This window comes from Stegostoma tigrinum, chromosome 37, assembly GCF_030684315.1.
Source record: "Stegostoma tigrinum isolate sSteTig4 chromosome 37, sSteTig4.hap1, whole genome shotgun sequence".
NCBI classification, from domain to species: domain Eukaryota; kingdom Metazoa; phylum Chordata; class Chondrichthyes; order Orectolobiformes; family Stegostomatidae; genus Stegostoma; species Stegostoma tigrinum.
Window position 1 is genome coordinate 21222267 of NC_081390.1, and position 26530 is coordinate 21248796.

General features: G+C 43.9%; 1 protein-coding gene across 1 annotated transcript in view; it reads right to left on the bottom strand.

Annotated features, from left to right (window-relative positions):
- Positions 1-26530, bottom strand: part of ret (ret proto-oncogene receptor tyrosine kinase) — a 116016-nt gene that overhangs the window by 24851 nt on the left and 64635 nt on the right. The window contains exons 4-13 of the mRNA XM_048563787.2: positions 25582-25823; positions 22872-23043; positions 19322-19521; positions 17178-17469; positions 13339-13464; positions 8317-8424; positions 6717-6836; positions 4643-4899; positions 3552-3699; positions 1744-1851 (exon numbers count right to left, since the gene is read on the bottom strand). Of these exons, the coding sequence (XP_048419744.1) occupies positions 1744-1851; positions 3552-3699; positions 4643-4899; positions 6717-6836; positions 8317-8424; positions 13339-13464; positions 17178-17469; positions 19322-19521; positions 22872-23043; positions 25582-25823 (1773 nt within the window). The remainder of the gene's footprint in view (positions 1-1743; positions 1852-3551; positions 3700-4642; positions 4900-6716; positions 6837-8316; positions 8425-13338; positions 13465-17177; positions 17470-19321; positions 19522-22871; positions 23044-25581; positions 25824-26530) is intronic.

Consider the following 26530-nt stretch of genomic DNA (forward strand, 5'->3'; position numbering starts at 1 on the left):
GTTTTGTTGTGGTTCAGTCTCAACCAACTGCCAACAGGCAGATGAGTCCACATCTGCTGAAAACCCACTGGAAATGGTGGTGACGGAATCTAAAAGAACCCGACAGTCCTTTGGAAACTGGACTTAATGAGGGTTTGGAAGCAGTTCCAATTTCCTGACAATGGGCATTTGAAAAATAGAAGGAAATACAATCAAGGAACACGCTTGCTGTTAAGAATTCCCATTTCATCTACTCCTATTGATCCAGTCCTTGTACACGGCAGTAGGTTGTCATCAACTCACTTACTTTAATCTGCAGATACAGTGTAGCTTAATCGATATTGAAAGCAAAAGCAAAGTTTATTACACAGCTGACAGTTAGACATCTGTAACATAACAATAAATTCCAGTAGGTGATCCAATTTATCCACTTCCCTCAGCATTGTGCATTACTTTGTATGTAATAGGGAGGATAAACTACCTAGAGGTGGGACTGGGCAGCTGGGTCTATGAAAATATAGCTGGCATTACTAACTAGCCATGCAGAAGACAGTGTATTGTCCAGGGATGCTATGAAAGTATTTGCTGTTATTTGCATTGTGTTTGAATAAACCTCTCCATTCCTGGATGGACTAATTCTATTTCTCTCACCCTTCATTCATTTCTGGATGAGAATTTATGGAGAGGCAGCAGGGAATGAAACCTAAAGAGAATTCCTGCCCTTGGTACACTCATTAATTGGACTATCACCAATGGGTAATGAAGTCATAGTTGCTAAGTATTTACAGCATAGAAAGGTCATTTCCCACAGGTCCCTGTTAGTGATAATGCTCCACATTGAACCTCCTTCTTTATCTGAAACCCCAACAGTATTTTTCAACACTGGAGACTAAATAGCATAGTGGTAACATCATGGGGCTAGTAATCTAGTGACTCAGATGTGAGTTCAGATCCCACCCTGGGAGCTGCTGAAATTTAAAATTCAGCTAAATTGGCAATATAGATTTTATTTTAATCAACATCTATGGCACACAGATGGACTCGAACCCAAGCCTACTTGGCTCAGAGGGAGAGACACTACCAGTGCACCACAAGCACACCCTAAAACTGGGAACATAAATTAACCTCAGTAACAAGGATTACAACAATCAATGTTCAAAGCCCACCAGGTTCTCTGGTGCCTTTTCAGGAAAGCAATCTGTCACTCGATGAAGGGTCTAGGCCCGAAACGTCAGCTTTTGTGCTCCTGAGATGCTGCTTGGCCTGCTGTGTTCATCCAGCCCCACACTTTATTATCCTGTCACTCGTACCCGTGTGACTCTAGACCTACTAGCAATGTGGGTTACTCTTAAGCATGATCCAAAATAACTTGAGAAAGTCAATACATTCAAGGTCAATTCAGGGTGTTAACACCTCCCATGAAGGAATGAGAACTTGTTTTCTCATTCATATGCTTATTTAGTTTCACCTTCAATGCATTGATCTAGTTGATCTCAAATTCCCCTTTCATTGCTAATTCACATTCTAGACACACTCTGATTAAAGAAGCAGCTCCTGCTGGATTTATTAGCGACCATTTACATTCACAGTCTCACCCAAAATATTTTCCTCATGTCTAATCCATCTTGGCCTTTAAAATAAGTGGGTTAATACCTTCGTGAAACTAAAATAAAGAGTTAATGACTTTGTGAAACTAAAATAATTCAATACACTGACGTAAATTAAGTTGTCACTAATATCACCCCACGTAAAATGTTCTCTTACCATCTTGGCAGCAGGCTCCATACAGCTTGATAATATGGGGGTGACTGACTTGTTTCAGCAGATTGAACTCAGATAAGAGGTCCCGTAGCTCACTCTGAGACGCGTTTTCTGCCAGATACCAAAACAGAAGGTACATTTAATGCAGAGACAGCCACTGTGTATTATAGAAGCAGCAACTCAACTTTATGCAACAAGAATAGCTGAAGTGCTTCACAAAGAGCTAAACAACGCAGAATTTAAAAAAAGTATTATGTGGACACGTCTTGTAGCACAATGGGTAATGTCCGTGCCTCTGAACCAGAAGCTCTATGCTCTAGATCCACTCTGAGAACTTTTTGGCCAAGGAAGGAGTGTTTGTAATGTGGCCCGACAGGTTGATTGTCAATTTGTGATCCCACCCACCCACACCAGTGACGAATGGGAGGAATACTTGATCAGTCAGTTCAACCCATTGCAAGACCTTGCTCAGCACCACCATGGGTTGACTCAGAAATCTCTAGTTATCACTGTCCCTTCAGTATATAATATCTAAAAAAATAGAGTGAGAAATTCTTTGGAAATTGGGATTTCTTCCCCTCTTCTCCCAGGCTAAAGTACCATGGATGCTCTTCACCCTTTTACTCCCCAGTTTCTGATCTAGGATGAAACTCAGGCAGAAGGAAATTCAGGCTGAATTTTACTAACCATCAGTTAGTGAGAATGGTCAATAAAAAAGCTGAGGACCGGGTCAGTATTGGTCCCGACCCGGGCCTGTGGTGAGGTTTGACATCCTGCTCCAGTAGTGGGCAAGAGCCAGTTTATTATAACATAGACCGAAGTGGGGCAGCATTAAGCACAGATGCTGGCACTTCACTGATAGAGGGCTAGATTCCCATTGCATGGACAGGTAGCAGCTCTCCCATGTGGTTAGCCTCCCAGTGGCAGCTCAGGAAGCCATTTGCGACCCAAGTAGGGGACTGTGTGGAGGGAAGGTAGCCCACCCCATATCATTGGCAGCCCCCACACTCCACCTCTAACACTACCCATTGAGGAGATTCCCTCGGGGTCTTTGACCTGCTCCAGCAGTGCCCATCTCTCCCATTGGTGCCATAGAGATAATGTACTGGCTGTGTGACTAGAGTCTGCACACCATCGCTGACTGGACAGCACACCCTCTTCTTCAGTAAACTGCCTTTGTTAACATTATCAGCCAGCCCCAATACTGACAGCCACCCCAGTGCCATTGTCCCAACCCTGGGTAAACTTTGACCATTCATCTCTCAAACGCACTGTGCTTGAGAAGAGGTAAGATGTGGAAAATAGGTTTTTAAGCAGAAAAATATTATGATCTGCACTCCACAACTTTTTGGGGATCAGATTCAACAGTCATGTTCAGAGGACAAGTAGTTTGATAGCCATTTGCAGAGGAATATACCTACAGGGTTATGAGGCAAGAACTAGGACTAATTTGACTGCTTTTCAAAGAGCTATCACAGATATGTTGGGCTGAATGGCCTTCTTCTGCACTGTATTGGTATATGCTTCAAGATACTTAGCCTGCTGGCCTTTCCCAAGAAATGTGCTGGACATGTGCACACACACACTCAGGATGCTGTTTTTCAGTACCCCACGTCTGTAGGTGAGTTTACTAAATAAGGTTGAAGCTGGAGCACAAGTGCTTGGAATCACAGCAGTTTCAATTCTGTCGAGGCTCCCTTGCAGTAGAGCCCTGTCTGAAATCTTAAAGTAAGAACTACCGGCCGCTAGACCACACGGATGTTAGCAACACTTGCATATCACACTTGCACACTGAAGACATCCGGCCGTACCTTTCAGCATCTTGACTGCCACAGTGGTGTATCCAGCTTTGCCCTTGAGCCTGAATGCTGTCGCCTTCACCACTTTCCCAAATTCTCCTTCCCCAAGGGTCTTTCCCAGGACCAGGTTCTTCCTTGGGAATTCCCACTTGGGATCCTCCTGTCAGGGTAAAGAGGACACAGGCCCATTGCAAACTTTAGAAATGGGGGAGCAATTGAGAAGGTGTTGTAGAGCCTGACAGCGCAAACACAATACTTAGATGTTTAATTTTTTTAAAAATTGGCATAAGCATCACTTCAGCACTTATGGAGGGGTCAGTTAGCTCATTTGGCTGGACAGTTGGTTTGTGATACAGTGACACTAAAAACACTGACTGACGGTTACCTTGAAGGACCCTCCTTTTCAATCTGTCTCCTCAACTGAGGTGCAGTGACCCTCGATGTTAAACCACCACCAGTCACATCTCTCTAATGAAAGGGTGGAGCTAATGGTAACCTTGCTCCTTATATGAACATTTCATTCCCAAGTAAACCCTTTTATCAAAAGTTGTCTCTGAAAGTGACGTCTACGTTGAAATGATCTCCCATACGGAAATCGGACACAGCAAGAACTGTCGATGCTGGAGAATCTGAGATAATACAGTGCGGAGCTGGATGAACACAGCAGGCCAAGCAGCAGCAGAGGAGCAGGAAAGCTGACATTTCAGGTCCCGACCATACTGCTCCATACTGCCTTACCTCCTATATGGAAATGATGTTTTGCATAGAAATGACAGGCATTATATAAACCACAGGAGGTTTCGTGACACATTGAGAAGTCCTGCCTCTGAGTCAGATGGCCCACGTAAGGGGCCTGCTCCTTTTTATTCTTAAACTATTTAAAATGGTGCTGGACTGTGGCGACTGTTGAAGGTTTTCACTGTATTTCACTTTATTCATATTTCACTGTATTCTTCACTTAAAAACACAAGTGGCAAAAAAAATCACCCATTATTAAAAAAAAAGGATTGTTATTAATGATCAAATTGTAAAGAATAACACTTTGTCCCAACTCTTTGCTCACAAAACGAATCCTGAGAAGGCCACAGCGCAATGACACTCACTGGTATCTTGAAAGAATCTACTGCCACTTGATTTTCCATCGAGTCCATGGAAGGTCTCCGAATGTTGTTCGAGGAGTAGCTGATGGGATAAGCCTGAGCAGGTCTCCTGAAGGTCATTTCAGCTGAGGCAATGGGTGGTTTGGGAGTGTTGTTGTGGTAGCGGTGGATGAAATAGGAAGAGAGCAGCACAGACAGGATGAAGGACAGCAGAACTGCTGCTGTAATTACAGTTTTACACAGATCGTCGCAAACCAGCTCTGTGGGTGAAACAAAACAGACAACACCATCACCTTTCCCATCGAGCAGAAACCCACTTTACCGTGGATCAATACCGAGGCAAGCCACATTTTGGAGATGATTTGATGTATTATTGTCACATGTACCTAGGCACAGTGAAAAATTTTGTTTTGCATGCAGTACAGGCAGATCATGCACTACAGAGTGCATTAGGGTGATTGAACAGCGCGAGGAATACAATGTTACGGCTGCAGAGAAGGTGCATAAAGAGTGAGGTCAACATTAAATTAATAATTTGAGATATCCATTCAAAAGTCTAAAAACAGCAGGGAAGAAGCTATTATTGAATCTCTTTGTATATGTATACAAGCTTTTATATATTATACGAACTTAAATTATTTCTACTGATAATTATTTAACCCCTGAAGGAGCACATTCTATCGGCCTAGGATCACTGCCAAAGCCACTGAGGTAAAATGGCCTAGGACAAATTGAGAGCCAGCTGACCACTCAGTCAATGTTCTCTCTAAGCTGATAACCAGACAATCAAAGATAAATTATGAAGGAGGGTCACTGGAGCTGAAATGCTAAATTTGCTTTCTCTTCAACGATGCTGCCTGATCTGCCGTGCTTTTTCTCTCAGCTGTGTGGCCTCACGGCTGCTCAGAAGTTCCTCGTGTGGAAGTGTGACATTACAGAGTTTTATAAAATCATGAGGGGCATGGATAGGGTGAATAGTCAAGGTCTGTTCCCCAGGGTAGGGGAGTCCAGAACTAGAGGGTAGAGGTTTAAAGTGAGAGGGGGAAAGATTTGAGAGGGGCCTAAGGGGCAATTTTTTCATGCAAAGGGTGATGCATATATGGAATGAACTATCAGAGGAAGTGGTGGAGGATGGTCCAATTACACCGTTCAAAAGGCATCTGGACGGGTACATAAATAGGAAGGTTTTAAGAGGGATTCGAGCCAAATGCTGGCAAATGGAACCAGATTAATTTGGGATATCTGGTTGGCATGGATGAGTTGGACTGAGGGGGTCTGTTTTTGTTCTTACGTCTCTCTGACTCCATGTTAATCAGCGTGTTGATGCATTGGTGTGCAGTTCCAGAAGCTGCTGCCACCCACAGAACTCAGAGGTCCACACAGCTGTAAAACCAGTGGCAGGGAGCATAGAATACAATACAATACTCCGAGAGCAGTGGATTGTTGGGTGTGCCATTTTTCAATCTAAGACATTAAATAGTTAACTTTTTCACTTCAGATCTGTCACGTTAATGATAATGGCCTAATGATCAATCACTCATCAGCAATTGATTAATTCCATGGGTTTGTTTATTTATAACAGTAAAGTACATTTCAAGTTATTAGGTAAACGTTACAACAACGAAGTGAATTCTCCGTAAGTGCAGCTTGCAAACCTGTAGCAGGCTAATTGTCAGATGGAGTCACAACATTGCATTCGTACATGGAGTCCTTAAAGGTGAACACTCTCAAAGGCAATGTACACCTCCAACAAGATCCTCCTGGATGAATGATCGATATTACTTTATAGTGAGGATGTGTCAGGGCATGATCAACTAGTGATGAACGACCTAAGATCTTGTATCAACCATGCTTTCACAAAATAAGGTGGCTGATTCAGATAAACATCAACGCCACCTCTTTTAAAAAAAAGGGCCAGGAATGTGGTTGGTGACACCTACTGGGAAATTTGGGTAACATGCCCAGAAACCGCCAACTCCCTGGCTGATTGACAACACCTCCACGAAACCTTGGAAGATGTGTCCCTCACATCTGCATCTGTCAAATGCCAAGAAAAAGATTCTAGCAATTAACATACCAACAATGTCGTCCTTTTGGCAAACACATTTGTTATCGGAATAGCAAACGCATGTTCCAAAACCTCCTTTAATTCCTCCCAGCTCTCCAGGTTCAAATCCGCCGACAACCTTGTCCCATTCTACATCAAATAGATGAAAGAGAGCATGTGAGAAAGGTGGAGTCACAGAATTGCATGGGTGTAGAACATAGAACAATACAGCGCAGAACAGGCCCTTCGGCCCTCGATGTTGCGCTGACCTGTGAACTAATCTAAGCACCTCTTCCTACACTATCCCATCATCATCCATCTGCTTATCCAAGGACTGTTTAAATGCCCCTAATGTGGCTGAGTTAACTACATTGGCAGGCAGGGCTTTCCACGCCCTTACCACTCTGAGTAAAGAACCTGCCTCTGACATCTGTCTTTAATCTATCGCCCCTCAATTTGTAGCTATGCCCCCTTGTACAAGCTGATGCCATCATCCTCGGAAAAAGACTCTCACTGTCCACCCTTTCTAATACTCTGATCATCTTGTATGTCCCTATTAAATCCCCTCTTAGCCTTCTTCTCTCGAATGAGAACTGACCCAAGTCCCTTAGCCTTTCTTCATAGGGCCTTCGCTCCAGACCAGGCAACATCCTGGTAAATCTCCTTTGCACCTTTTCCAATGCTTCCACATCATTCCTGTAATGGGACGACCAGAACTGCACGCAATATTCCAAGTGAGGCCACACTAGCATTTTGTACAGTTGCAGCATGACGGCATGGCTGCAGAACTCAATCCCTCTACTTAGAAGTAGGCCATTTGCAATGTGGTTGACTCTTAACTGCTCTCTGGGCAATTAGGGATGGGCAATAAATGTTGGTCTTATCATACCATGAATGCGGGTGGTAGGGGAGGTCAATTAGGTGATTGAGAAGGGAAATGAGATACTTCTCTTTATTAGTCAGTTGCAAAGACTGTAGAACCACAAACTGAAAAATAGGAGCTGGAACTGTACAAAACATAGGTGAGGTCACAACTGGAATACTGCATGCAGTTCTGATCACCACATTAAAGGATGGATGTGAGTATGGAAGAAAGGGTGCGCAGAGGAGATTTACCAGATGCTTCCTGGGGTCTAAGCCATGAGGAAAGATTGGAGAAGCTGGGGTTGTTTTCTTTGGAGCAGCTAGGGTTGCTTTTGTTGAAGGTTGAGTGGGAACCTGATAGAGATGTATAAAATTATGATGGGCACAGATAAGGGGGGATGGCAAGATACTTTGCTCATTAGTGTTGGGGGTGTGGTCAATAACCAGAAAGCATAAATTTAAGAGATAGAAGGCTAAGACTCAAAGGGTGATGGGAGTCCAAAACTTGCTGCCCAAAAATCCAAAACCACAGTAGCATTTTAAAAGTATTTAGATATTCATTTGTATCTCCTCCAAGACTTTGGGCCAAAAGCTGGAAAATAGGATTGGTTATGTCTGAATTTTGTTGACCAATATAGACATGGTCTCCTTCTGTGTCTTAAATATCTATGAGTCCGTGAAACATGACTGCTCTGCCTGGTGCCCATGCTGAGGTGTATGTGGCAAGTCAAGATGTGGCAGGGCAAGGATGACTCTGGTTATGTACCAATGCAATCTTGGGGACAGGTGCTTTTCTTCTTCTCCACAACATCGCAGTATCCATCAGGGCAGCTGGAGAGGTCCGATGAGCAAGTGGAGTAGTTTTTTGATATACCTGCAGGTAGGAAAAAAAGATTTGAAATGACAAGTCCACAGGTGAGGCAAGCAATGTATCAACACTGATTGTAATTAATGTAGAACATCCAACATTATTTACACAGCGTTTACAAAGTATTCACAGCACATAAAGAGGATATTTGGCCGATAATATCTGTCCCAGCATTTGTGTTACACACGTACGTCCTCCCACCACTCTCCCTGGAAGCTTGTCAATATATCTGTCCCAACTGTATTGTTATGATCTGGTAAGTTACAGACAAAATTTGTTTTAAGGGATATTGCATGCTTTAAATATATAAGATAATCCTGCAAAAAGATTGTTTCAAAATGGTTCCAGGCCTCAGAGTCAATTGTGAATTTCAGTCTGGCTCTCCATTTTAGAGAAAACAACAGATGATGGTCACTTTAATGATGTTTCACTGAGGTCTCATCTAAGAGTTAATAAAGTTTCCTTGATGACTCACTTAGAGAATCTAAATTAGACCAGAACAAAAGTGAAGGACCACAGGTGGGAGAAGGGCTGTTATTGGCCTTACGTGGAATATGACTTAGCTTTTCCCATCAATCACATAGTAACAGCGGCCTCCATTAACTGCCAGCTCGAATGATACAACGAGTGAGCTGCTTAGACAGAGAGACACATTCCATCTTGGGCCCTCTGTAAGAAAATTCTCTCCAGAGTGGGAAGATCTATAAACAGCTGATGGTGTTTAACTGGACAACTAATAGAGCTTCGTCCGCAGAACCAGAAACAAGGAAATTGCACTCGCCTAAAATTTGTTCTCCTGCTGAGTCCACCTGGACAAGAAACCCTCCAACTATTTGGCCACACAAACCATCACAGCAGTTGGATCTAACTTTAAGGAGTAACCTCTTTATTTCAGGTGGAATAAATCAATCTATGGGCCCCAACAGAGAGCAGATTGGCACTTTCTCCCTGGAAGTTGGACTAAAGGGTTTGTTACCATGTGGTACAGCTCTATGACTCTATATATTCAAATCTCCTAACTGTTTTAAACTTGGTAATGGTAAACTTTTAGCTCATAATTTTTTACTCTCTTTATTCTTGGGGAACTTTTCGCAATAGCTTGAAATGAACTAACGTTTGGTCTTGACTTAGAACTGAAGCTTTACAGATAGTTATTTTTAAGTTGGAGCACGGAGTGAAAAGCTAAAAGCAGGCTAAACAAACCAGATAAATTCACAGTTCACTGACCACCTTGGTTGTCACGACAGTCTCCTGTTTGCCTTTTCTCTGTCATGTGCTTACCTAGCTTCTCTCAAAGTGCATATATTCTAATCACCTCAACAATCCCCAGGTGTAGCAGGTTCCACATTCTCACCACTCTCTCACAGAGAGATAAAGTCATACAGCACAGAAACAGACCCTTTAGTCCAATCAATCCATGCCAACCATAATTCCAAACTAAAGTACTCCCACCTGCCAGTACCTTGCCCATATGCCCCCAAACACCTCTCATTCATGCACTTATCTAAATGTCTCTTAACCTTTGTAACTATACCTGCATCCACCACTTCCTCAGGAAGTTCATTCCACATGAACCACTCTCAGTGTGAAAATGCTGCCCCTCATGTCTTTTTTAAACCTCACCTTAAAAATATGCCCCCTAATTTTAAACTCCCCCTCTCTAGGGAAAAGGCCCTTCTCATTTACTTTATGCCCCTCATGATTTTATAAACGCCTATAAGATGACCCCTCAACCTCCTACAGTTTTCCCCAAATTCCCTAATATTCAGGTAGGTTCTTTACTCAGAGAGTAGTAAGGATGTGGAATGCCCTGCCTGCAACAGTAGTAGACTTGCCAAGTTTAAGGGCATTTAAATGGTCACTGGATAAACATATGGATAATAATGGAATAGTGCAGGTTAAATGGGCTTCAGTTTGGTTTCACAGGTCGGTGCAATATGGAGGGTCAAAGGGCCTGTACTGCACTGTAATGTTCTACGCTCTATTCCATAATAACTGGATTTATTAGGGATTCTCTTACGTTTACAACACCTAGTACTATTCACAGCAAGTGGAGCCATCTCTACCTCCACTCTATCAAAGCCTTGTTTATCTTGAAGACCTCTACCAGGACCACCCTGAATCTCCTCTTCTCCAGGGATGAGCACCAGTCTCTGTTCAAAATGGGAATAACCTCTCTCTACAGGTATCACTCCAGGGAATCTTTTCCTGCAGCTTCTCCAATACATCTATACCTCTTCAATAATATTGAGACCAGAACTGTTGATGGTATTCCAAACCACACGTCCAGAAGTCACATATAAGCCTCACCAGGTAAGGATGGTAGATTTCCTTCACTAAATGTTGAGAGTGCACCAGCTGGGTTTTTGTGACAATTATAGGTATTGGTCGAACTCAAATTTCACCATCTGGCTCAGACAGATTCAGACCTATGCACATAGAATACTTGTTATTCTATCCTACAAGTGTGAAGCAAAACAGGAGATGCAAAATTCATGACGCCTGGTTTCAAAACGTTTAGATAAAACGATAATTTCTGTGCAGGTGATTTCATTTATGAAACTCCTGGACTTCCTTCAACCTGGGGCCAGGTCATCATGGAGGCTGTCTTACTCTAGTTTTTATCTTTTTTCAAAAAACAATTTAAATGCATGAAAGGTCTCACGTATAACAATCAGAATGTCCCAGAGTGGAGGTTAAAATTTGGTCACCCACATTTGCGACTGTCAAAACAAAATGCAGCCACCTAGCTCAAAGAGAAACCTCAGAACAAGAGTTAAAAGACTAGTTCAGAGGAATTTTTTAGTACTATTTATCAAGGAATGTTGACTTAGATGCCCCTGTTCCTATGCAATTTGTGTCACTTGTATACCAGAACTAGTAACCGCAGCTGCAGCTTAACATTTGATTTGTATGGCAGTGTATTTGAATGCATAGCACTAGAATCAGAGAAAACCTACAGTGTGGAAGTAGGTCATTTGGCCCATCGAGTTCATATGGACCCTCTGAGAACCATTCCACCCCAGCTTTGTAACTCTACATTTCCTATGGCTAATGGGCACTATGGGACAATTTAGCACAGCCAATTCACCCTAACCTACACATCCCTGAGCACTATGGGACAATTTAGCATGGCCAATCCACCCTAACCTACACATCCCTGAGCACTATGGGACAATTTAGCACGGCCAATCTACCCTAACCTGCACATTCCTGGGCACTATGGGACAATTTAGCACAGCCAATCCACCCTGACCTGCACATCCCTGGGCACTATGGGACAATTTAGCATGGCCAATCCACCCTAACCTACACATCCCTGAGCACTATGGGACAATTTAGCACGGCCAATCCACCCTGACCTGCACATCCCTGGGCACTATGGGACAATTTAGCACGGCCAATCCACCCTGACCTGCACATCCCGGGGCTGTGGGAGGAAACTGGAGCACTCTGATGAAGCCCACACAGACACAGGGAGAATGTGCAAACTCCACACAGACAGTCGCCTGAGGGTGGACTCAAACTCTGGGTCCCTGGTGCTATAAGGCAGCAGTGCTAACCACTGAGCCGTCCCAAGCAGGAAAGTATGAGCCTTGATCATGTCTTCAATGCCTGGAGTGGGACCTAAATTCACAAGTTACCAACTCAAATTCAACTGCGGCACAAAACGAAGGAAAATTCTTGTTTAAAGCCAGTGATATTTCCAAGTCAGCATGTTGAGAGGCTAGGAGGGAAACTTGCAGGTAGGTGTTCCCACGTATCTTCTGACTTTATCCTCCAGGAGTAATGTTTATCTTCTCTTCCGTGACTTAAGAAGCTGGTATGATATTGTAGACTTGAAAAAAGCATTAATTGTGATCATAAGAATTATTACAACTAGCTGTAATATACAAATATCATATTCATTGGAAAATGTGTGTCCCTGCTCACAGTCTGCTTTTGATGATGCTGTTGAAGGAGCGTTGGTGATGTGCTGCAGTGCATCTTGTGGACAGTATACGCTACTGCTACTGAGCATTGGTGGCAGCATGAGTGAATATTTAAATTGGGTGTAACAACCAAGTGGTCTGCTTTATCCTGTTAGTGTGGGCTCCTTCGGTTTTGTTGGAGATGCACTCATCTGGGCAGGTGAGGTATTGCATCACATTCCTGACCTGTGCATAGTAGCTGGTGGACTTCATAGAATCCCAACAATCAGCCCATCGTGTCTGCACCAACGCTTCAAAGAGCATCCCACCCAGACCCACAACCCTACCCTATAACCCTGCATTTGCCATGGCTAATCCGCTGAACCTGCACATCTTTGGGCTGTGAGAGGAAACCAGAACACAGACACGGGGAGAATGCGCAAACCCCACACAGACAGTTGCCACAGGCTGGTATTGAACCTAGGTCCCTGGCACTGAGGGGTTTCAGCGCTAACCACAAGGCCACCTTGCTATTCCTTGTTGCAAGATTCCCAGACTTTAGCTGGATCCTGTAGCCACAGTATTTACATTGACTAGTCCAGTGAGTTTCAGTTCAGTCTACTGCTGTAATGTGAGACAACCCTGCTCCTTCAGATAGATCAAGTGGAGAGTGAGGTCCAATAACATAATTTGGAAGATCAGAAAGTACCTACAATGTGCTCTCTCCACCATAAGTTATTTAACCAGTTGTTACATCTCTGCCTGCTTGACCTACATAACCACAGCTACCACTTTAATAACTGAACATCTTGAGGGATATCTGAGATCTGAAGATTGTAGTTACCCATGAGTTAATTTGGACACATTGTCCTTCAGTGATAGCAAGCATTCAGCGCTTCCAGAAGTATTTCGAAGTTATATCATTCAGTAGTTAGTATTAAAATTTCACATATAATGGACAATTCAAAAGGAAGAACTGATACACTGAGTCATTGCAGAAGATTCATACCCTTCTCAAAGCCCTGTCGCCACTGACATTTCCCCGTCAATGTACCGAGGCCACCACATCCCTCACACTCAGCACGTTGCCTGTTTGTTGCACAGATTTTGGGACAATTGTTATTTCTGTCTGTGTCTGCAGAGAGAAGAAAACTCAATTAATTCCATGTATTTTCAACCAGGATTTAAATCCTGCTGTGTCAGCTAAGTAAAGCATTCACATATTGTTACTTTAAGTGATCATATAGGGTCATTTCAGGTTATGGACATGCAACACTTGAACTGTAAAGAGGAATGAGACTTCAACTGAATAAATAATGACACTGGCATAGGCTTAAAATTACAAAATGCTCTAATTAACTTAATTAAACTATATTTCAAAATCACAAGGAAATGAATAGCACACTGACTGTGAATGTACAAGTGGATCCATCGATGAAAAGCGAAACCTAAAAATGACCTCCTTCAATTCGGCACTAGTTTAGAAATGCCCTGCAGAAACCGAACCTTCCTAAACGATGGGGTGGTTGGCCTATCTCAGGAGTATCAGGACTCAGCAAGTTAGGACTGTTTTCCACTGAGGGCCGAGAGGAGATTCGATCGAGGTGTTCAAAATCAGGATAGGTCTGGACAGAGTAGAGATGAAGAAATTGTCCCCAGTCATGAAAAGGTCGGGATTGAGAGGGCACAGTTTCTAAGCTATGGAAAAGGAGCCAAATCATTGAGAACAATCGCTTCACACAGCCGCTAAATTCCAAGATGGCGGCAGAGTAGGACACCTCAGCCAGACCTCGTCTGCTCCGTCTGTTCCTTTTCTTTCTCTTCTCCTTTGTTTTTCTTTTTTACTTCTTACCTCCTATCTGTGAGCCTTGAGTGAAGTCATCGCAGGCTCGCGGCCTCAGCGCTGATTCCCGGTCTTCAGAGCCTTTAGGCAAAGACACATGGCTTCCCAGCCCACTCAGCCTCGAGGCAAGGCCTTGTGTGGTCTGGAGGCTGGGCGCCAGTGTGGACTGGGTTGGAAGGACTGTTCTTCTGAGCTTTTTATCTCTTTAGTTTTCTAATTTATTTCCATGATTTTCTCTTTTGTACCTAAGGAGGTTCAAATGCTGGGCTTTTTATTTCTTTATTTTTTTAATCATTTTTCCCTAAGAATTTGTACTTAAGGGTCTGTATCTAGATACTTTTGCACCTAAGGTGGTGTCGTAAGTGGTGATTTATAAACTTTTCACTTTACACGTATGATTGTGTGTGTTAATAAATCTAACTCTAAATGGCTAAGGTCTTCAACTGACTGCCTGAGAAAAGCAGAGGAGCAGATTCGGTTTACACGTGGAGCTGACATTGTATACGGTCATCACCACTATCTTTGCAGTAACATGACGGAGCTGATTGTTCAGTCTATACTTTTTTTATCCATGTAATCTTTATTCTATCATGTCATTAATAATGAGTTCTAGAAAAGGTGGCAGCATATAGGTACTTGAGAGGTGGCTTTATAACAATTGTGCCTGTTTTAGTCTCTCTCGAGAAAACTCCGTAAGAAATGATTTTTAACACCTTGGATGACAGCCGAATGAATCTACGACATTGCAATCATTTATGGGCAATGGGATAATGTGGATTTGAGGGCTTTTCTTGGGGTTATTGCCGTTAGTCTGTGTAAGTTTTATGCAGAAGAATCTTCGGTTAGCTCCCATAGTGATAACATTGTATTATGTTGTAACAGGGCACTGCCACTGGGCTACAATACAGGATCAAATATTGTTCAATTCAGCAAAGTGACAAACAGGATTAGGTGCAATTAGTGGTTAAAGTATGAAATTAACATCCTAGAAGCTTTGACAAAGGATCCAGAGAATCCAAGTTCAAATCTCACCTTGGCATTTTTAGAATACTGCAAATTAAAAGTGGTCCCAGCAAAAATGAGAAAGTCATCAGCACCCCCGTCTCTAAGCCCCAGGTTTGAGTCCCATCCCAGAATCCGAGAGCTAAAGAACGTGCTCTCATTATTGTAGCCGAACATAGAACATTACAGCACAGTACAGGCCCTTCGGCCCTCGACGTTGTGCCGACTTGTCATACCGATCTCAAGCCCATCTAACCTACATTATTCCATGTACATCCATATGCTTGTCCAATGACGACTTAAATGTACCTAAAGTTGGCGAATCTACTACCGTTGCAGGCAAAGCGTTCCATTCCCTTACTACTCTGAGTAAAGAAACTACCTCTGACATCTGTCCTATATCTTTCACCCCTCAATTTAAAGCTATGCTCCCTCGTGCTCGCCGTTACCATCCTAGGAAAAAGGCTCTCCCCTATCCACCCTATCTAACCCTCTGATTATTTTATATGTTTCAATTAAGTCACCTGTCAACCTTCTTCTCTCTAATGAAAACAGCCTCAAGTCCCTCAGCCTTTCCTCGTAAGACCTTTCCTCCATACCAGGCAACATCCTAGTAAATCTCCATTGCACCCTTTCCAAAGCTTCCACATCCTTCTTGTAATGCGGTGACCAGAACTGTACGCAATACTCCAAGTGCGGCCGCACCAGAGTTTTGTACAGCTTCACCATAATCTCTTGGTTCGGGAACTTGATCCCTCTATTAATAAAAGCTAAAACACTGTATGCCTTCTTATCAGCCCTGTCAACCTGGATGGCAACTTTCAAGGGTCTGTGTACATGGACACCGAGATCTCTCTGCTCATCTACACTGCTAAGAATCTTACCATTAGCCCTGTATTTTGCCTTCTGGTTATTCCTACCAAAGTGCATCACCTCACACTTGTAAATGTTGATTATTGACCTGCAAATCCTTCCAATGCACACCGACAGCAGGCAGTGAGCTCGGGAGAGATTCCTGGCTAGCAATGTGATGGAAAGAAACTTGGAGCCCTCCCATACTGAATTAGCTCCAGATTACAGGATGTACGTTGCCATAGCAACTGAGACTCCAGGATTGGAATACCATCAGTAAAAGCAACCAGAGAGCTGTTTGATTGTTGGAAAAACCCAACTAGTTCACCAACATCCTTTGAAGGGATTTTTACTGCTCCATACCTTGTGTGGCCTATATATGACACCAGACCTACACCAATATGGCAGCCGTAACCTGCACTCTGGAGTTGAAGCAGCTCAGTTTTGACAAATTGTTACCACTTTCTCATGTTAACCGGTGATGGGGAATAAATGCCATCAATACTCACAAACTGAGAATTACTATTTTTTAAAAAAATTCCTTCGGAGTACCCCTCACAAGCCCCATTTTGCGTTAACACAAACGCAGATGATTCCTTCTCCTGCCTGTGTACAAACTCCATCTTTACCACATTAATAATTCCACAAGTTGCCCTTGATTCCAGATGGATCAGTTGTTTTTTGGAGGAACGACAATTGGCAGCCCATTCTGTTAGAAATAAGAGCAGGAGGACACCATTAGCCCCTCAACCCTGTCTGCTATCCCTGCCGTTTGGTAGATCATGACCGAAGATTCTTCTGCATAAAACTTACAAAGACTAACGACAATAACCCCAAGAAAAGCCCTCAAGTCCACATTATCCCATTGCCCATAAATGATTGCAATGTCGAGATTCATTCGGCTGTCATCCAAGGTCTTAAAAATCACTTCTTACTGAGTTTTCTTGAGAGAGACTAAAACAGGCACAATTGTTACAAAGCCACCTCTAGTACATACGTGTTGCCACCTTTTCTAGAACTCATTATTAATGACATCCAACTCCAATCCTGCTCCATCTCATACCCCTCTTCTCTCCTTCCTCTCTCATTTGAAATCGAAAGTGTGGTCAGGGAAGGTCAGAGAGAGGAAAACCAGAAGCACAAGTACGTACACGAGCCTTCGAGCGTGACAATGATGCTAGCCTTAGCCACCTCCTTGCTCAAATACTCATTGGCAATGATAATATAGTGCAGCCTGGTGCAGGAGCCTGTCCGCAACATTTTCACATCGTTGATATACAGGAATCCGAATATATCCTCGGCTCTCTTCAGGACCCCCACGATGGAAGAACAGTTTCTTTCTGGATGAGTAGCATTCTCCTCAGTCTGAATTAGGGGCACCAGTGTGTAGGTTATATTTAACGCTTGAAAGTTGTGGCAGTTTGCGATGCAAATCCTTCCAATCTGTAACACACAGTGAAAACAAGAGATTATCATTCCCATCACCCAAGTGAAGGGTTCAATGCGCCCTCCAGATGTACAGTGGTGGAACTCTGGAATGAGCGTTGGCTTGCTACTCAGCCCTGGTGGGTGTGAGTGTCTTCTAGTCACTGTGTAGCTTGTGGTAGCTCATAGAACATCCCACCGTATGGGATGAACACCCACATTAGTCACTCTGAAGATGATGACAGCCATTGAAGAAGTGCCCTGGTCATGGGCTGTCAATCAGATCCTACATGCTCGTCATCAAGAACGGAGCTGTGGGACCATGGAAACAGGAGATCACACCTACCGTTCAGGGGAAGATGTATTTTGATTGGGATATTCCGAGCTCATAGGTGAACTGTCAAACCATTTATTTTTATCCAAATTTTGGCCAAAAGTTTAGTGGCATGCTACTTGTTTCCCATTTCCCACTTAAACAGAACATGGAGTCATGACATTAAAGGAGGCCATTTGAGTCCCACTGGGTCTATGCTAGCTCACTGTATGGCAATTCACTTCATCCCATCCCCTCTCACTCCATCCCTTCAAGTTTATTGCCTTCAGTTACCCATTTCCTCTGAAATAATTGATGTCTCCATCTCCAACGTGCTCTGAAGTGGAGGCTTCTAGATCATTTTCACTCACTGCGTAAAGACATTTGTTATCCTGTTACCATTTTGATGCCGAAATAAATCAGATTCTAGAGTAGATTAGACTAATACCTGAGATGGGTGGATTGTCTTCAGAGAAAATGTCGTATGGGCTCAGCTGGCATCGACTGGAGTTTGGAAGAGTAAGAGGTGAATTGTTTGAAACATACAAAATTCTGAGGGGTCTGGACTGGATGGATGTTTCATATTCAAACTCGGGGCCACAGTCGAAGTATTAGGGGTAAGCTATTCTGATGAGGAAGAATTTCTTCACTCAGAGTTGGGAATCTGTGGAATTCCCTCCCACAGGAGGCTCTTGGGGCCAGTTCTTCAGATATATTCAAGAGGGAGCCGGGCATGACCCCTGTGGCTAAAGGGATCAAGATGTACGGGAGCGGGATACTGAAATTCCAAAATCAGCCATGATCATATCGAATGGTGGCACAGCTCAAAGGGCCGAACGGCCTGCCCCTGCATCTATTTTCAATGTTTCTCTGTCTTATGGGAGAATCCAGGACTGTTTTAAAATTAGGCACCCCCCCAGTTAAAACAGAGTTAGGCAATTTTCTTTTTGTCAGAGGGCTGTGAGACTTGGAACTCTCTACCTGAAAAGGCAGTGGAAGCGGAGTCCTTGAATATTTTTAAGACGTAAGTAGATAGATTCTTGTAAGAGAAGAGGTGAAAGATTATTGGGGTTGACAGGAAAGTGGGCTTGAAGTTAGAATCTGATCCACTGTGATCTTATTGAATGGAGGAGTTGGACTGTGGGGCTGCATACTCTACTGTTAATTCCTTTTGTTCATATGTTCTTATCACAACTCACCCAATAGTAGAGACAAAACTAAGAACCACACATCATAACAGAATATAGAACAGTGCAGCACAGGAACAGGCCCTCTTGCCCACCATGTTTGCGCTGACTGTGATGCTACTCTACACTATAACTATCTGCCTGTACCTTGTCTGTACCCCTCTATTCCCTGTCTGTTTATGTGTCTGTCTAGATGCCTCATAAACATTGCTTCGAATCTGCTTCGACCACCTCCCCTGGCAACACGTTCCAGGATATTAGATTAGATTAGATTAGCTGGCTTTACTCATAGCTCTTAATTTTTTTTTGAGGTAGTTCTGATTTTGTCTTCCTGCTGCAGGATCGCCAATCATAGAAACGAAACAATTACCTTCGCGGATCGTCCAGCATTCCTGCTCAGTGAGAAATGGAAGACTTTCTCAGTGAACTCGATTATTATTGGGCGGATGGTGACGTTGAAATGAAGCATCACTGAGCTGTTTGGGCCACTGTACTCTGTATCATGGACCAGGACATCCAAACTAAATGACCGGTTCTCAGAGATTGATAGGTTTTTCTTCAGTATTAACTCTGAATAAAACACATCAACATACAGGGGATTACAAGCAGTCTTGAGTACAGAACAGTCCATTCAGCCCAACTGGTCTAACCCAGCATTCATGCTCCATACAAGCCTCCTCACATGCCTCTTTATATCAACCCACATCTGCATTGCCCACAATTAATTCTATAAGTGGAAAAAGGTTATTGGTGTGTGATTATTGGCACCCTTGGTTTTGTTAGGCAAATACTGCAGAATTGCAGAATCACATCTGACAGGAAATGCAAGAAGAAATTCAAGGACAATGGATATCCAAAAAACTGAGTCAGGAGATGCCTACACGAACAACATCAGGAAGATACTACACAGCCCAACACACTCATCACATACCCTACATCAGGAACATATTGGAACTAACCACAAGACGCCTTTAAACGCTTGGCATCAGAATTGCACACAAGCCCACATCAACCCTACCATAACTGCTAACCTGAACTGAAGACCCACTTCCCCCGCCATGGACAGGACCAATGTCAAGTATAAGATCCCCTGCAGAGACTGTGAGAAATCGGACAAACAGGAAGGAAACTAACGACAAGAGGACATGAACCCCAATTGGCTACAAAAAGGCACCACCAATACTCACTCATCTCAACCCACATGGACAAGGAGAACCACCAATTCGATTGGGACAACACCAAGATCCCGGGACAAGCAAAGCAGAGACAGCCACGGGAATTCCTAGAAGCCTGGCACTCCACGAAGAAAGCCATAAACAAACACATAGAACTTGACCCCATATACACTCCACAACAAAGGAAAACTGGAAGTCAGGCAATCCAGCTCAGTGAACCCCAGAGTTTGAAAACCAGGCGGGAAAACACATCAACGCTTCGTCGGAGGCTGCACTGAGGATGCTACCCAGCAGGGTAACGAAACATCTGCGGAACAACAAACCAGCTCGGTGAGCCAACCAACCTCAGGAAATGTTTTGCCAACAAATAATTTAAAGTTGAGCTGTTAACTTTGCTCATTTACATTTTCCAGATATCACATACATTCATAGACAAGGACCCGTTCTCTGCAAACAAATGAAGTGCATTCAAGTCTCGTGCCTTTCTGGAGTTATCCGAGTTTGAGACAACTACAGGTCCTGTTGCTTTCTCAATGGTATTATTCAAGCTAATCAGAATCAACTGACTAATCAATCTGTAACTTTTTCTCCCACAGCATAAATTGTTGTGATCAGCTGCAAGTTGGCATTCTTGCATTTGTCCTGATGAGTGCAAGATGACAAACAGCGACAGTATACCTTCCTTTTCATCAAGATTCATGTCCTACACAGTCTAGCCACCAGTCTTAATATTCCACATGTGAACCTGACACTGTCCACAAGCTGATCCCAAGATGTCAGTCAAGTTTCTCAGCTACCTCCCAGTAGGAGTCAGGGAGCGATCATAATTCCTTATGAGTTTAGTACTGCCCTTAATTTGTATTTGCCATCCCAGTTTATCCTGGTCACTGGCCCAGATAATGTTTCTGAAACAGTTGGCACTGTCCGAAGTAGCTAATACTTCCTTTAAAAGTGGCCTGCAGAAAATAATAAAGCTGAAGTACGGAATCTTACAGAATGGTGGGATGGGTGGTGGATAGGGGCTAGAATAGGCCATTCATCCTATGTTCTTTCTTGCAATGAACAAGTTTCCTCATGCAGAGAACTAGTGCCACATAATCTCATCAAAAATTGATCCGATTTCTCATTAATTCTGTCCTTCTCTGGTTCATCAAATTGCCGGAGGGGAGGGTGGGGTAGGGGGTGAGGGTTGGGGTGGGGGGAAGATGGTGGGTAATCAATTCACTGCATTGGCATTGAATTGGCACCCCCTGACTGCCTCAGCTCACCTTATCAGGTTGAAGAGGGGACAGCTTTTATACGGCGGGAGGCAGCGAAGTCAAGTTTAACATCGGCCAACAAAGTTAGTATTCGAGGCATTTTTGGCCTCAAGTTTCATCCTGATGAGGGTCTTTCAGGCAAAGTCCGACAGAGCTTGAAACAGTAAATGCCCTGTTTGCCAGTGTTGGGTCTGGATGTGGTGGTTAGAGTGATGTGGCCTGCGTGATTTTCCATGCATTATTTCAATGGATGCAGTATCTAGTGAGCGGGGTCATAAGAATTTGAGAGGATGCCATAAAGCCCCTTGAGTCTGTTCCACCATTCTGTAGGATCAGAGTCAATAAATCTACTGTGTTTTTTCCAATGCTAAAAGCTCCACACCAATGGGAGCACTTAAGCAGAAAGGTTTTCCCTAATTGGAATGCTTCAGGCTGAAGGCCATGCTCTGAGTAAGATGTTGGTTCTCTAGCTATACTGCCAGCAACACAATCAGAGAGGGAGCGAGGGAGGGAAGAGGATGGGGGTCTGGCGGTTTGGGAGAAATGCTATGGATCTAGACCACATTGTAAAGCTCATTATAAATACTGCACTGGTGAAACCTTCCTTTCCCTTTAACCCAGAGCTGGTGACCTTCATATGACCTTCATTTCACCATCTCTCTCTCTCTGTTTGACTCTCTCTCTCCCTGGCTCTCTGTCCCTCTCTGGTTCTCTGTTTCTCAATCTCTCTAGATCTCTCTCTGCTTCTCTGTCTCCCTCTCTCTCTATCTGCTTTCCTGCCTCTCTCTCTTTGTCTCTGTCTCTCTCTGTTTTTCTCTCTCTCTCTCTGGCTCTTTATCTTTCTCTGTCTGTCGGGCTCCCTCTCTGTTCTGTTTCTTTCTGTCTCTGTCTGTATCTCTCTCCTTCTTTCTCCCTCTCTCGCTCTCTGTCTCTCTGTCTGTTTCTCGGTCTCTATCTGTCTGTTTCTCTGTCTGTCTGTCCCTCTCTCTCTGTCCATCTGTCTGTCTCTCTCCAAAAGACCAGGAACCATGGGATTTACAAAAGGCACAGCGACTTCACTGCCCAAAGTGAATGTGCCTCATGGAGTCCTGAGCTGAGGTTTTGAGCTCGCAAGCTCCAAGGCAGAAACCCAGGCCCCTTCCCTGTCTCAAACCCTTCTCTTTGACCCCTGCCACCCCCTGATCTGATCTCAGAGGTGTCTCAACAATTTGCAAGCCTCAAAATGGGCTGACAGTGGGACATTTTGGGAACCATTGGTCTGAACAGTCCCCCAACCCCAACCCCTTTCTTATTCATCAGTTTTCCTTCATTTGCGTGACAGCAAAGTGCCTGAAGCCAAAAAGAAACCCTACCACAGCATGTCCCATTGTTTTCCCATTTCAGATATTCGTGGCCGCGCTGTGTATATTTCTGCTTCCCAGAGTGGGAGGTACCTCCCATTTCCGATTGCGCATTGCCGAAGGATGGGTTTTCGGTGAGGGTTTACCATATTTGTTTACTGTCCCTCGAGCAGGGCTCTCGGTGCTGGCAGGTGTTTCCAGTGGCGTAGTCTTCACTCTGAAGTTGTCTGTGATCCAAGTGTCATTTCTCATCACTGTAACTGCGTACTTGGTGGTGCTGTCTGTGTCATACACTGAGAGAGATACCACCACCGTGTTCTGAAAGATATAAACAGGTATGGCAGGGAGTGTAGCCCTTGAAAACACAATGGCATAGATCTTGGAACTGAGCCGCGCTGGTAGGATGCATGACAGCAAGCCGGTAACTTTCTACCCTCTCACCGAAGGCAATGGAAGCAGAATAAGTGCTGCTTACTTGCCAAATTGTTAGAAGCAGGACTGCTCCCAAACACCCGGAGGAAAAGAACTAGAAACCGAGAGGAATAAAAACCCCTCCCGGATCAGGAACTGAAACAGAAGTTTCTGGAAAAGCTCAGCAGACCTGGCAGCGCCTCTGAAGGAGAAAACAGAGTTAACGCTTCAGGTCCGGTGATCCTCCGTTAGAAGCCCTCCTGAATGAGGATGTGCTAAGAGTGGGAATTAGGTAGGATGGTGGCGCTAAACTGAAGTTCTATTATTTTATTTTTAATCAAACTGCTTGGGCATACAGTAAACACTTCTAGGGGCAAGAGGGATTTGACTCAGACGTTCTGGCTCAGGGTAAGTGACACCACCACCTCCACACAGCAGGAGCCCCTAGTCCAGTTACAATGAATCAAATTCATTTTAAGAATGGGTTTCTGAAGATTTAAAATTGGCAATCTCCATAGCCAGGAATCAAACTCAGGTCAATTGCTTGGAAGGTAGCTCTGGTCACCACTCTCCCACTGTAACTGTATGCAATTTTGATTAATTATACACATGGGAACTAGAGGCATAACGGTAATTTCACTGGATATGTAATCCAGAGACTCCAGGCTCATCGGCTGGGATGTGGGTTCAATTCCAAAAGTGGCTGATGGCTTAAATCTTAATCAACTTGAATTTAAAGGGGCGACACAGTGGCTCAGTGGTTCGCACTGCTGCCTCACAATATCAGGGACCTGAGTTCAATTCCGCCCTCGGCCAACTGTCTGCGTGGAGTTTGCATGTTCTCTTTGTGTCTGCGTGGGTTTCCTCTGGGTGTTCTGGTTTCCCCCCACAGTCCAAAGATGTGTAGGTTAGGTGGATTGGCCATGCTAAACTGCCTGTAGTGTTCAGAGGTCCTAGATTAGGGGGATGGGTTTGAGTGGGATACTCCGAGGGTCGGCGTGGACTTGTTGGGCCGAAGGGCCTGTTTCCACACCGTAGGGCTTCTATGACAAGTGGGGAGTGTCGGTTGAAGCCATAACTTGAACACATCTAAAGAGACTGAAACTGTGGAGTTATGAGGTAGATGCTTCGAATGTTTTATTCTGCAAATAAATGTAGTAACAAAGATCTGTTCTAGTAAAATCATTCACCGACTGTTTTTTTCCAAACAGAACACTAAACAAGTGAAGCAAGAGACAAACGAAGATGGAAGAGCAAAGAGACAAGGCAGAATTTAAAGAATCTAATTGAACACAGGACTTTGGGTCATTAAACGCGAACTCCCTTGAAGGCTAGGCACACACTTACAATAGAAGGGAGTTGGTCTTTCTTCTATTTCCTCAAGGCAATTATCTTTAATTCAAACAACTCTCATGTTACAAAGTGCGCCAGAATGGAACACTTCATAGATATTGTAAGATTTTGAATTTCCAGACCCAAATTCCAGAAAGTTGTATCTGTTTCAATTCTGATTGATGTTGGATGCAGCCGATAAGCCCTGGCCAAGCACCAAACTATGAATGAAGATGAAGATTTTGTAGATGAGGCGTTAGGGAAGACAGCTCAGATTAGAATAGACGATCACTGTTTATGGAAGACGACAGTGGGTCTCTGTTACATAGAACATAGAACATAGAACATTACAGCCCAGTACAGGCCCTTCGGCCCTCGATGTTGTGCCGACCTGTCAAACCGATCTCAAGCCCATCTAACCTACACTATTCCATGTACGTCCATATGCTTGTCCAATGACGACTTAAATGTACCTAAAGTTGGCGAATCTACTACCGTTGCAGGCAAAGCGTTCCATTCCCTTACTACTCTCTGAGTAAAGAAAGGGGACCAGAAATGTGTTGGATGCATGGGGCAGGAGAAGTTCTTTTGTCATGGGGTTACCTCCACAGCTAAGAGCACGGTTTCTTTAGAACTTTATTTATTGCATCATAATACTTATTAATGTCACACATGGTAACCTGAGATATACCAAGCTCTAATTTTACTGTGATGTTACTAAAAAACATGTGCTTCTCTCTTCAACTCTACTTTCTATCAAACGAACTCCACCCACAGTGCGCCATTTATGGCCAGAGGGGCACAGCTCCAGGACATCATTGCTTCAGAGCACTTCGGCAACAAAAGTCATCACCTTGGTGATTTCCAACACCTGGTCTCTGCTGGAAAGAGGGGATGTGGAGACTTAAAAAGGTCAACATGATATAAAAGGATAAACCATGATCTGCAGAAATAAAGCAGCCACAGACACAGACGCACACACATACACACTCTCACAGACACTCACACACACACTCATGCACACACACTGACACACACACTCAGACACAGATGCGCGCGCACACTCAGACATGCGCACACAAAATCTCATCCAGACCTTGTAGGGAGTCCTACCTCTTTCCTGTTGAACTCAATAAAAGCCTCTGCTGTGTCGTTGCCATCAGGGAGGTATGGAGCATTGTCACCTTTGTCAAGGACAGTCACATGCAAGGACCTCCCAACCTTTGTCACTTGCACAGCTGTTTGCAAGGTGCATCTGACAATCATTTCGTATGTCTCCCTCTGTTCCCTATCCAGCGGCTTTTCCACACTGACCTCAGACGTCTGCTCATTAATCCTGAATGGAACGGAACCACCTGGAAAATGAACAGATTAAAAGGATGTTTTGCGGGAGTGCTCACTGCCTATCCAACAGGCTACAGGTTTCAGCAGCAGCAGCGACATTACAGTGATTGGAAGAATGGCTGGGGGTAGATCTCATTGACAATGAGATCCTTTATTGGGGTTGTTAAGCCGGGCGAATCAGGGAGCCCTGGCTGACATATAAACCGGAGATTCAGAAGGTCTCCTCAGTCTAGGGATGGGCTTTGTGCTGGCTTGTCAGAGACCTTGTACTGTGTACATGGAAATAAGGGATGACTTGGTGGGAGGATACCAGCCCTTGTGTAGTTATTTCAAACACCGAGCTGGATTTCTGTTGGGCAGCTGTATTAAAGGCAACATAACAGTGATGGATAGATGGAATTAAGATATGGAGCAGCCCTGATCCAAATCAACAGGCTTTAAGTGGATGAATGGCCTCTTTCTGTTCCTGTAACTCTTCCTACACTTTGATGTATGCTCAGGCAATCTGCCCTTGTTACCAAATTGATTGTGAATCACTCATACCAAATAAATTCGAATGAATAATCGCAACAACCTCATCCTGAACAACTCCGAGGTTTCTGTGATGTTTAATTGCTCTGCAATGAGAGTCTAGTAGCTAATCTATGCTTGTTCTGCTTGATTAGTTATGCCAAGGTGTGGATCCAGGATAAAGGAAACACTGCTGTAGAAGGAGCTA